Raw genomic sequence first — 13064 nt, 5'->3', positions numbered from 1 at the left:
GAAGACAGGTGCACACATGTGCAGTGTGGCCATCCATGATGAGGGCAGGTAAACACAGGTGCACACATGTGCAGTGTGGGCATCCATGATGAGGGCAGGTAAACACAGGTGCACACATGTGCAGTGTGGGCATCCATGATGAGGACAGGCGCACACATGTGCAGTGTGGACATCCATGATGAGGGCAGGTGCACACATGTGCAGTGTGGCCATCCATGATGAGGGCAGGTGCACACATGTGCAGTGTGGGCATCCACAATGAAGACAGGTGCACACATGTGCAGTGTGGGATCCACCTAAGAAGAGTGGTGCTCATTCCTCTGCTTCTGTCTCTTTAACGTGCTAGGGGCTTCTTTCCAGTGTCCTAAGAATCCTAAGAGGCAAAGGAAAATTGAATACTCACTACCATTTTGTTAATAGTTTAAATTCTGGTCCTCTTTCCCAGTGGGTATGTTCAAATTACTTTTCAGAGTGTTAAAAGTAGCTGCTACATATGTCCCAGCCAATGTTGTAAAGCTGCCTTTGGTGGAAGAGCCAGCACAATGCCTGGTTCCTGCTGCCTGCTGTACCTGCTCGGGAACCTCCCATAAAGGAAACTAAGCAGCATCAATAGAGAGGCCCCCCGGGGGTGGGGCTGGAGAGATGGCTCAGCCAGAGCTTTTTCTCCTTTTGCAAAAGACCCAGGTTCGGTTCCCAGAACCTTCATGGGGGCTCTCTACCTTTTGTAACTCCAGTTCCAGGAGATCTGATGCTCTCTTCTGGCTTCTGCAGGCCCCAGGCAAACATGTGGTACACATACATAACTGTAGGCAAACACACACAAAGTACAAATAACGATAAATAAATCATGTTTTAAAAACTACTGAGGTTTAAAAACGTAAAAGAGCCAACCAGATATTTTATGCCTTCCGACCTGGTGTCACAGAGCACACACCGTCAAATTGAGGTCGTTTTCCCAAAACCATCCCAGCTGAACTTAAACGACCCTTAAATTCTGACCATTAAGTTTACAGAAAATTTAGGAGATCGAGGAATATGTCCATAACATTATACAGAGGCAAATTTCCAGATCCAGAATGTGGGAAAATCCTCAGAACCCTGGTTCATCCATAAGTAATTCTATGGTTAAAACGTGGAGGAAGGCGGGGGCGGGGGCTGTAAACTGAAAGAGATTCAGAGATAAATTAACCCAGGGCCATGTCTAGACTGTTGTCTTTTTTCCCAAAACCATTTTTTTTCTCTGACTCTAAACCATTCTTTAAAAAAAACTAATTACTATCTTAAATTGTGATGTGACGTTTTGATGATATCAAGGGCATCACTGCTAATTTGTAAGGCCTGAGAATAGTGGTGATTTTTTTTTTTGTCCATTTATTTTAGCAGCACATAGTATCGTTTATAAAGATTAGATTAAATGATATCTAATTTAATGATATCTAATCTAGTTTGCTACTACTGCTGCTTTCAGGTGTCCTGGACTATATTTGTCCCACAGTTGACGGCTTCCTGCTTGTCTCCCAGTGAGGCAGGATGTGTTAGCCAGGCTGTATGTGTGATCATAGAGCCTGTCAGAGCCCTGCAGAGCCGGCCAGTTTTCTCCTGTCTGTCTCCATCCTTTTGTCTCCTCAGACAGCCCATGAGTAAACCTGGAAGACCCAGACTTTTTCTATATATAGACTGTGGGAGCTGAGAGTTACAGTGGGAGTGCTTCCCCAGTGTGCCCAAGAGATGTCCTTGAGACTCCTTAAAGACTCCCAGGGAACCTACTTTCCTGAACATGTACCTGGCTTGTCAAGACTGTGCTGGTCTCTGTCCCATTTTGTCCTTGGCCCCCTTCAAAGAGCTCATGAACAGAAGGGCCAGTCCTGAGTGTCCCCTGACAACCCGCTCCTCCCTGCACCCACACGTCCACTGCTTCACTCTTCTCCGTGTTCAGTGTGGCTTCCTCTGTTTGCTGTGACAGTCATGAGAGGACACGGTATCATGTGGCCCACAGCTGTTCACCCAGGGCCAAATACCTTGTCACTCTCAGCCTTAGCACGTATTAAACAAGACTTCTCGGGCTTCATCGTATGCACAGTTGATTTGGTATCCACCTAGTGTTAGCTCTTTCTGGCGATGGTCTCAGTGGCAGTTTGTTCTCAGTGCCTACCAGAGTGACCCAATCAAATAAATAATCAAATTAATCAAAGAGATAAATAGGGAAGACAGGAAGACTTGGACAGCAATCCTTCCCACTGCCATCAGAATAAACTCTTAACATACCATGGCTTCTTCATCCTCCTGGGTTTTCACATATGCTTGCAGGGTAGACATGGGTCTTGCCTGGCACATTAGCTCCAGGTCCTACCGTTTTGTCAGATTCTCATCCTCTGTTTTTAGTTACGATGCCAGACAGCATTGGAAGGGCTGCCTTGGGTGTGGAGATCTCAGCTGGCGTCCTTGACCCAGGGGGGAATGAGGCTTCAGACAAATATCAACACTGTAGCACAAGGAGTGCTGTGGGAGTCAGGGATGGAGAAACCACTCCCTCAGGGCTCTTCAAGGAGGTTGTTGGGAAAGGTGAACCACAGAGGGTGGGTACTACTTAAAATACAGTCCCATAGGACATCTCAGGGTGAGAGCCGAAAGCCATACTAGGCCACTTCCAGGACATATGAACCAGTTTCGCACAGAGTTTGTGAGCTGTATCTGGCATCTCTACAGCAAGGCCGTGCTTTACATGGGGGCTCTCATGGGTGAAATGGAAACATGGCAAGGTTCAGTAACTTGTCGTGGTTACATAATTGACAGGTGGCAAAGTTGAAATATTAACTCAGGTGGTATAAATGCCAGGGTGAACTCCACTACTACCGCAGTATCTCCCATCAGCAATGATTTCAACAGGCATCTGTTAAACACTCCCTGTATGTCACTCCCTGTGTGTCTCCATCCTCTGCAGCTTTGGCTCATTTAGTCTTCACAAAAATCGAACACAGGCATTGTCTCTGTCCTCATGCTGTAGATCAGGAAATCCAGAGTTAGAGAAGTTAAATAGCTCTCTCAGCGCCATATGGCGAGTGAGTGAATGAGCTGAGATTTGAGCCCAGGGACACTTCAGACCCCACTCTTAGCCACTGCAGTAAGATGGCTGGCTGGATTTGTGGGCTGGGCAGATGATGGAGAATCAAGATCCCCCTCTTAGAAAATGATAATGTCTAGGTAGAAGCAGCAGGTCCCGAGCCTGTGAAGGGTAGGGAGATAGAAGGGTCATCCAGGCTAAATGCCCAGGGAGCTGGAACTTGGCATCTTTAATGGAAGTAGCCATCACAGAATGGGGAAGAACTTGGGATGAAGAAGGTTGTCACTATTAGGTGTACTGTTCGAGGTGAGGAAAGATTCAAGGAGAAGGCTCCATGAGGCACTGAGAGAAAGATATTTATTACCAGAAGGGTGTTAGGGGAACCATCCACAAAAAAGTGAAGGGTGAAGTCGAGGAATTGCCTTTGAGCACTGGATGGGAGGCACCGATGTGTAGGAAATCTATACAAAGCAGAAGGAAACAGCCTATCTGTAGTCATATACCTGCATCCTACCAGCGACCACACTGCCTCTGGGGAGGGAGCATTAAGACCCCAAATGTGTGGTGGGGGGAAGGCAGGTGAGGTGGAGCACTCTTTACCTCTTCCTTGTTTGTCTGGATTACGGCCCTTCTCCTGCAGAGTCTTTTTGCAGAATATGGGTGTACATAGTCTTGGAGCATGGGAATGAGGACTGCTGAGCCTGATAGTCTGGGTGCTGGACAGGCCCTGTTAGCAGATGGAAAGGAACATAAAAGCTTATAGTTATTGGCAGACAAGCCCCAAGCAAAGCAGTGAGCATATTCCAAGCTACAGAGGGTGCCCTGCATGAGGCTGGAGGGAGCCATGTGCCACAAGAAGATGTTTTAGCATCTCTTGTTTTTAGAGACCATAGACCCCATCCAAGACATGAGGAAGTCTTAGCGTGCCCCACTTATCCCAACCATAGACTTCACAAGGAAATTGGAACTGCAGAGGGAAGGGTCTCCACAGTGGCCATAAGGCTCAGAATTGAGTAGTAATCAATCACCTTATGGTGGGAGTTGATGACCGTTTACACGTGAACGTTTTAAAGTGGAGACGCTTCAAATGAGTTAGGGGACACTACTAAGTCCTGCCTGCTGGAGACAGATGCTTCAGTTCCTGTGTTGAAGCCGATCAGTTGCTTTTGGATGACTGCAGGTTCCTGTGATCCACTCTGGCCAATATGGCCCAAATGGGCAGCCAGTTTATTTAGCTGCCTCCCTGAACCTATTCCCCTCCCTGCCTTTTTGTGGGCTAGGAAGCAGATCATCAGAGCCCCAGCGTTTTTTATGGTGACAATTCCCAAGGAACTTCTGAGCCGGCAATTCTGTCTGTAAAGTTGATGCCACATTTTTTTTTTTGCATCTCCTGTGAAATAGATACTACAGGGTACTCTTTTCCTCTCTGTAGTTAACTGAGTAAAGTCCCACACTGTTCAATGGCTAGTAAGCCTTAGCGAGGATAAAGACAGCATAAACATTTGGGGTACATTAGGTATTGCTCAAAGATACCGCAACATAACATCCCGTAGGACACACTGTCTCCTGCTCCATCTGTGAACTAGCAGTTCAGAATTTGTGCCAAGCACAGTAATAGCTGCAGAGGCCTCAAAGACACGTAAGAAAACTTGAGTTTCCTGGAGCTTTGGGGGAGATCAGCCTCCCTGGTGAGCGAGTCTGCCTAGAGACTGCACATTGATGGCTTGGGGACCTCACTGGCAGGCATTTTCTCCGAGATCGTGCTGCATCTCAGCTTTGTCACCATTTTTCCTTTCTGATGGAAGCCCAGGGTCATTCTAAAAGAAAACCTTTTTTAAAAGCTGAGCTATGCAGTGGGGTTGCCTTTGCTTTCTACTTTTGTAACTTTTATAACTGTTTTTCTCCATCTGGGATTCTTCAAGTAGCTTTTAAATTTGATTTTTCTTTTCTGTCTCCTCTTGTATTTGTTGGTTTTCTTGCTGGCTTGTTAGTTTGTCTGCCGGGTGGCAAACAAGCTCTGGCTCACTTTGCTCCGTCCTTGGGAGCTGGAAGTCAGGGCTTGTCGGGGCCTGTGTTAAGGGAGACACAGAAGACACTGGGGGTGGAAGCTTGAGAGTGCTTCTCAGCTTCCCAGCATTTTCTAGGCACAAATGTAGCCACAAGTGCTTCAGCTTGCTTGAGGCTAGCTTTGGGGAGTCTTTTCACTGTACTTTCCCTCTGTCTCTCTGCCCTGTGTGGGAGTGGGCTCAAGTGTTAGAACCCCAGTGGACAGACAGAGGGAAGAACCCTCACATCAGTTTATTTATTTTCCAGCTGTTGACATTTTATGGGTCACTGTTTGTGTTTGTAAATAAAGTTTTATTAGAAGACAACCGTGTCCTTTGTTTATCAAGTATCAGTACAATAGCCAAATCAAGTCATTATAATACAGATGAAAATCAAAATGGCTGGCAAAATCTCCATTATGTAACTAAGGGCTCTTTATAGGAATACCTGACCCAGGCTGTTCAGTATTACATTGTTAAAACTCTCTCTGATTTGACCATTTGGGTCAGTTCTCCATTCCCCCTCCCTCTGTATTGGCTTCAGCATACATTTTTTGTTTGTTTATAGGTCTCTTTTGAGCAGGAGGTGGATTACTTATTAATAAACTGATTTCCAAGGTGGGCCTACTGATTGCTTCCCCTTCAGAGTCCAGGAGAAAACCTCCCTCCGCATCTTCACCAACAACCTCTACTGTAGGAGCTTAAGTCTGATGCCTCGCTGTGCATCACTCGTGAGGCTCACTGTGTGGCCGCCTCTTTTATGGGAAACGCTTCTGAATGCTTTGCCGGGTTTTCTGCCTTGCTGACTTTTACTTTTTGGTTGTCAGAGTTAGTTCTTTATATATTCTGGCTGCTGGGCTTGTTGGTTGTATTCATTAAAGTCAATCTGTGTCTTATTTTCAAACACACACATACGCAGGTCTGTATGCAGGTAAACAGTCACACACGAGACCTGGACTATTTTATCTTGGGACAGTTTGAAAGCCTCTGAGTTAGAAGGTAAAGTAGAGAATGACACCCTGGTGTGTCTCACTCAGATGCTGGCATGACCTTGCCCCACCCCTTCATCCTTGGCCCCTTCTTCCTGCCCTTCCAGGCTATTTCAGTGAGTTGATCGGTCCTGATGCTCTGGATGCCCAGACCCACTAGGGTGCAGGGACCCCCAAGGCCCCTGTGCTGGATGCTGATGAGCAGAAAGCTGGGTTTGAAGTGTTGCCATGGACGAAAATCAAATGTGATTTGTGGTTTTGGATTTCCCACTTGGGTTTTGGCTGCGGCCAGACCTTGGTTCCAGTTTGATTAAGCTAAGCCTTTCTCTGGCCTAGGGTGATTTAAATTAACCCTTACTTTATCAGATGGCTTTTGGTCCTTTATCTTTAAAATCAGTTCTAGCTTGTCCAATCTTGCTAGTTCCTCTGATCTTTCAAATTAAACTTTCCACCTTGAATGAAAAGAAAAAAAAAAAACATCATCTTCAGGCTTGTATAACTGGAAATTGACCACGTCCTCACAACTATAATGTCCAGGTATGTCACGGAGCTCAAGAAGGAGTGGAGTAGACAGATTTCAGCTCACACTGTACAGTTCAGGGACCATGGAAACATTGGGTCTGACTTGGCTTTATCCATGCAGAGCCTCTGGGCTAGGCCTAATATCCACTTGGGTACATTCTTGCCATACACAATGTAGGTGCAGGCACAGTTCCTTACTGGAGGTCCATAACAGCCCCTTTCATCCTCACTACAGTTCTTCCATCTCTTGGGCACATGATCTGGGGGACCAGGACAGGCATAGCTAGGAGATGACACAGCTAGTGAACAGACATGAATAAACTCACAGAAGATGAGTACTTGTATGGCAGTCTGCCTCTTTTCCCCATTGTGTGGTGGCTGACACCTTTAGTCCGAGTAGTCTCTGCGTCATGTCAGACTCATCATGAGAGTTGGCACAGTGACTGAGTGTCAGGGTTGGGATTGGTGACTGTTTTAGGTAAGGTCTCACTATAGACCTGCTTGCCTTGAACTCTGAGATCCACCTGCCTCTTCCACCGGAGTACTAGGATTGGAGGTGTGAGCCGCCTTACCCAGCTTCTCGAGGACATTTCCACTCATCCACTTCATTGATTGGAAACAAACTATACTGTATAAATGCCGTTTCCTTGGGGATATTGCTCTGTGCTCTTCACCAGTTCTGGGTCTGCCTCATACTGTGCAGTTGACACCCCTTTCTTGAAGGGCAGAACCCAGGACCACAATTTCCTTTAAGTTCCCTCAAGGGGCTGTGACAAGCTGTCCCATGAAGATGCTGCTCAAGAGAGTCCATGTGTAAATTCAGGGTCTGCTTGGTAGCAAGGAAGAAATGAAGACAGCCAGTGCCCTAGTGGGCCTGGAAGAATGAGGAGTCTCTGCTCTGTAGAGAAGGCATCAGAGGGGCTGGGGTGGCTGCGCAGTTAAAAAGTGCTTTCCATATGAGCGTGGGGACCTGATTTCACATCCGTAGCATCCATTACCTGGGTGTATGGATGCTGACCTGTAATCTCAGCCGCATGGGGTGGGGCTGAGATAGGAAGAACTCTCGAACTTGCCACCTCACCCATCTCACTAATTGATAAGCTTCAGTCCCAGTAAGAGACCAGGCCTCAAAAATAAGGTGGAAAGTAACTTAACAGGGACACCTGATATTGATCTCTAGATTTCACCCACATGCATCCACCCCCACACGCATATACATAGAAGCACACATACATAATAAAGACAGACACACATGTATGTACTCACATATGCGCGCACACACATATACTCAACACTATTCTTTAAAAACCAGAAGGAGAGAGTAGGTGGAAGAAGCGGTCATCATTCAGAAGCATTTGTCATTCATGCCTCTCATCACCTGGTTCCGTCCTTGGAGGCAGAAGGTCTCCAGCTCAGCTGCTGTTTCTGGGTCTGGTGTTCTCCTGTGTCTCCAGTCACCAGCCATCTCTGTAGTGCACAAGTAAAGTCTGTGAGCTCCAAGCTCTGCCTCAGACTCAACAAAAGCTACTGGGGAGCCTAAGGTTAACTGCTCAGAATGAGGCTTTGACCTCTGGGCTTTGATGGTGTGGTCACAGGAGACCATAACAATGCCCGGGAGAAGGGTTTAGAAGGAGACAGGATAAAGCTTATCGGCCCAGGTCATGGGCTGGCCAGGCTTTGGGTTGGATGAGCTATGACTCTAACCCTACAGCCTGACCATGCTGTTTCTCTCACTAGAAAGGCTCCTGGGTCCTCATAGGGATATGCTGGGCTCCCTTGTGACCCACTGTTCTCTCTCCACAGCAGCGAACCCCTTGCTCTGCTCCACGGCCCGCTACCACTGCAGGAACGGCCTGTGCATCGACAAGAGCTTCATCTGCGATGGTCAGAATAACTGTCAAGACAACAGTGATGAGGAGAGCTGCGAGAGTTCTCTAGGTAGGTGGGCTCCCCTCCCCCAAGAGAAACAAAACAAACAACAACAACAAAAGCAATTCAGACAACACGGACAGCACACGCCTCCTCTTCCAAACAGCAGCCGCAGTGATTTGTGTGCTTGTCTTCATCCTGGGTGATGAAGCATGTGCCTACCATTTTGATTTTGCTATACTCCACATGTTGAACCACGCCTGTACGGTTCTCCTGCGCTCATTCTCGGTTGCATTACCCCTCCTGCGTTGCACTGCTGTGGTTTTCTAAGTTGTTGTGTTGTTAGGAGTCATGTGAGCTGCTCCCCTCCTTAGGATGAGATCTGCTGAACGAGAAGCCTGCATGGGTCATGACCAAATTTCCCCACACAGCTGGCTGAATCTTTTTTGTTTGGTTTCACTGCTGTGCCTGGCAGTTCTACCCTGACAGCTCAGTTGCAGTCACAGCTGCTCTGGGTTGTGCTTCTCTTGTTCTCATTTTTCTAACTTAGTAGTCATGAAATGCTAGCCTCCCCATATGCTGTCATTGCTGTCTGATTATGAGGAGCACGGACACCCCCAGGCCCCCTGAGTTTGTTTACTTCTTGGTACCCTCTTGTGTGAATTGCCTGTGCATATAAAAGCTCTTGATTTGGGAGTTATTTTGTGGAAACTGAAGGCTGCAGCTGCAGGGTGGAAGAGGAAGGACACTGAGGGATGAGGGCCCTCCTTCCTGTCAGAAGTCACAGGCTCCTGTTCAGTGAACATCCCTCCCTCCTTCCCTCCCTCCCTCCCTCTCTGTGTACCCAAGAATGACCTTGAACTTGTGATTCTTCTGCCCCACTTTCCCCCTGCTGGGATTACAAGCATAAGCCCCATGCCTGGTTTTACTAGGTGCTGTTAGGAAACCCTGGGCTTCACACGTGCTAAGTGAATAGTGACTATCTGCCAACTGAGCCACACCCCACTCCCAACATGGATCCCTTCAGTGATTACAATGAAGTTAAAAAGATCTAAACCTTCTGTTTTAAGGCATTCATAAAAACATGTATTTCTAATGTTACAAGTTGGTTTTATTTGCATATGATCTCCACTTCTCACCCTTCATAGTGTTATGATTACAATTCACCCATATTATTGCTTGTTGGTAGAGTTCCTTTGTCTTTCGGTGTTGTACTCAATGGTTGGTCATGTTTGTAGATTTAATAAAGCCTCAAATCAAGCAAGAGGCTTAACTGGTTGCAATGTGTTTTGAGGTGGAAGTAGGTAGGGGGAAGTTTCGAGGGGGCACATACAGGTTATTTTCAAGGTCCTGGCTCTTACTTCGTTGCTGTTCATTATGTCATTACAAATGCACGAATGAATGAGCAAATGGACCATATTCACATCACCAGTGGGATGTGGACCAAGCAGGAACTATGACCTCTATTGTCTGTGCGCCCGAGGGCCGTAGGAGAGGTAAATGTGTATCAGAGCAGACTTTGCCAGAAACTGAGGGAGGACTGAGAGAGGCCAGGAGTGGGTGAATTGGAGGGAGCTGTTTTGGAAAACTTCCTTCCTGTTTGTTTTCTTCATCAGTGCTACAATAAGAATAGCTTTTCAGCCAGCTGCAGCAGCCACTGCCATGTACGGAGGCTCTTGACCTGCAGGTGCTGGGGCCTCCGCTGCAGACCAAGCGAGTCACCTTGTGTGGTTGGGTCCAGCACTGCATTCTAACGCCATGCTGGTGGGTCCTAATGCACAAGTCTGAGAGCAACTGCTCTAACTTAGCGCTAGCCTTAGCGTTTGATCTCGCCATTTAGCTAGGAAGCTGTAAACCTCTGTGTATGGCTCTCCTTTACAAAGTCAAGTTTTTATAAAGGAAACCATGCTGAGGAAGACCCAGTGTGGGCTGCCAATGGGGAATGACAGTCACAGGGTTGAGAACTGTCTGTACAGGAGACATCAGCAGTGCTTGTGTATCTTAGCCTCACTCGTGGTACATGGGTGTTTCATGAGAGGACCTCAGATCTAAGCTCCAAGTGAGGGATGTTGATTTGTTTCGGTCAGTGTTAACCTTCTGTGTGTTTGCATGTTTCCCACACGCCTTCTCCAGTTTCCTGGGGCAGTTTTGCTGACCGGGTTGTTGTTCATCCTTTGGAGGGATGGCTGGTCCCTTTGTAGGCTGGCTTTTAAATTCTGCTCCCCCCACCCCCTGTTCTGCTTTTCTGATACTAAGATTTTGGAATAGTTGGTGATGGATGAAGGCTTTTCTTCTGCCCTCTGGACATTATTATTGTCGTTGAGGCTCATTTGGATTGTCAGTCCACCTGATGGATCCGATCCCTTAGGGACTGTGCACCAAAGCAAACCTTTCTCTCTTAAGTAGCTTTGGTCAGGGCCTTTTGTCACAGCAGAGGAAAAGTAGCTGAGATACCCTGCCTCCCCCAGGTCATGTGTGAAAGCATTCAGTATCAAATTAAAGACTTTGAGCCCTGTAGATCAATTTGTTCTCTCCCTCCCAAAAGGAAACGAAGAAGAAAGAAGAAAGTTTTGGTGATAGATCAAAGCCATCTCCCCTGCACTCTGAGCTTTCTAAGTCACTACCCAAATGACATCAGGGAATGAGTGACACCTCCATGTGTGGTGACCATTGTGTCAGGAATCTTTCCTAGCTACCAAGGAATGGAGAGTGTGTCCTATTTGCCTTTCTGGTCTCAGAGGTCTAACCTAGTGGCCCTCTGCCTCACCCATAATGGGCTCTGTAAGTGTTAGCAAATGGGAAAAATCTCTGTTATGTTTTAACTTGCACTCTGTGGTACCACATCGTGTCTTTGTTTCAGTTTGTGAGTGAAATGAGCCACAGTTTATGAAAGCAACAAGAAGTACTGTTATGTGTTCAATAAAGGAAGTTTCTGCCCTTCCGACTATGGGGATGTGTCCCAAAGTAAGCATAAGATGAGAGTCTTTGATGTGAGTCCCCTTGGCCAGCCTGTGTTTCTGCATCCCTCCTAGGGTCTCTCCCCGCTCAAATGAGAGTGGATTACTCAAAAGTGCATTTTGTGGGCTCTAAATGTGAACTACCAGGGCTCCATACAGTGTCTCCCTGAAGCATCTCAGAGACTTCTTGACTCCACATAATGCACACTCATGCCTCATGGTATCATCATTGGTTACAATGCACTGGGAACTCAGCTCAGTTGACTCTGTGTCCTGAAACATCAGTTGATATGGGAAAAGAAAGATATTTTACATTGTTTATTTAGAAGAGATGAATAAATATGACTTCAAGGCAAGAACATGGGTTGTTCAAAATGCTTTTCTCCTCCTCTGAGTAGGTTGAAGCCAGCCTCCATCCCATCGTGGATCCTCTGTGAGGAGCTGGAGCCAGGGTGGCCATCAGAGTGCATTGCAGTGTGCTCTATGGGTGCATTAGACTTTGTGGTGGGGTCAGGTTTTGTCAGGGCTTCATTGATTGACAGCATAGTCTGCTGTAGGTCCTTTCAGAAGGTACCTTTGGGGCAGCATCACTGTAACTGGCCTATGCTTGGGAACTAGGATACTGTGTATGCAGCTGCTATGCAGATGATGGGCGTGAACATCATTCAGGTGACCTTGAAAAGTCTACCTGAACGTGGCTTCGGTGTCTAGTGAGGGCACCTTCTGACACTTGTGCCTGTGTGTAATCCCACCTCTTTGTCTGTGATCTGGATTGTTTGACTAGTCCCTCCCTCCCTCCTGTCTAGAAAAATGCATAAAATTGACTATCTTAACTTTTGAAAGTACTTTTTAAAGTTCAGTGGCAGAAATTACTCTTTCCATTATGCAGCCAATTGCTAGAACTTTCACATCTTGAAATTCTGAATGCATTTAAGAAACGAAGAAAAAAAAAGTGTTCCCTCTCTGCTCCACCCTGTCACCCTGGTAACTGCTTTTCCACTTTCTGTCTTGGTTGCTTTGGAAGTTTTGGGGACTTGTAGAGGAGAATCAGATATTGTGACTTTATTGTAAGATGCTTGGTTCACTTAGCATGTCATCAGGTTCATCTATTTATAACATGTAGGCAATTTCCTTCCTGTGAAAGACTGAGTACTATTCCATTTTATTGTTGATATATCACGTTTGATTTCTCTGTCAGCAAACACGTTTGGCCCCTCCCCCTTTTGACAATTGTGAATATTGTTGTGTGAGAACATATGTACAAATTATGACCTGGTTTTAAGCAAAAGAAATTCAGCAAACAGGTTGGGTGTCATTTCCAGGAACAGGCCATGAATAGCCCTTCCCTCTCACTCTGTATTGCTTGCTCTGACGAAAGCCACTTTCCATGTTGTGAGTTGCAGTGTTGCAGAGACTGCTGGGACAGGGAGCTGAGGAAGGACTCTGACCTAAAACCAGGAAGGAATTGAGGCCCACCAGCGGCCTCAGGTGAGGCTGGAGGGAGAGCCTCCTCTGTGACTTCAGTTGTGGCTTCTCGAGGAGGCTCCAGTGATTTCGTATTCTAGTCCCAGGTCATGGTGACAAGTCAGGGCTTTGGAAGGGACCATAAGGACTTGACAGG

General features: G+C 46.8%; 1 protein-coding gene across 3 annotated transcripts in view; it reads left to right on the top strand.

The window, feature by feature from the left end:
* Ldlrad3 (low density lipoprotein receptor class A domain containing 3) overlaps positions 1-13064 on the top strand; it is a 234620-nt gene that overhangs the window by 120563 nt on the left and 100993 nt on the right. For 2 of the 3 annotated variants that reach the window (XM_021156251.2, XM_029474721.1), the window contains exon 4: positions 8421-8555. In XM_021156251.2, coding sequence (XP_021011910.1) covers positions 8421-8555 — 135 coding nt within the window. The remainder of the gene's footprint in view (positions 1-8420; positions 8556-13064) is intronic. The other variant, XM_029474720.1, reaches the window with a different exon arrangement.

The sequence above is a fragment of the Mus caroli genome, chromosome 2 (assembly GCF_900094665.2).
Source record: "Mus caroli chromosome 2, CAROLI_EIJ_v1.1, whole genome shotgun sequence".
Classification (NCBI taxonomy): Eukaryota; Metazoa; Chordata; class Mammalia; order Rodentia; family Muridae; genus Mus; species Mus caroli.
Note: the sequence above shows the minus strand (reverse complement) of the source record. Positions and strands in the feature narration are given on the sequence as shown.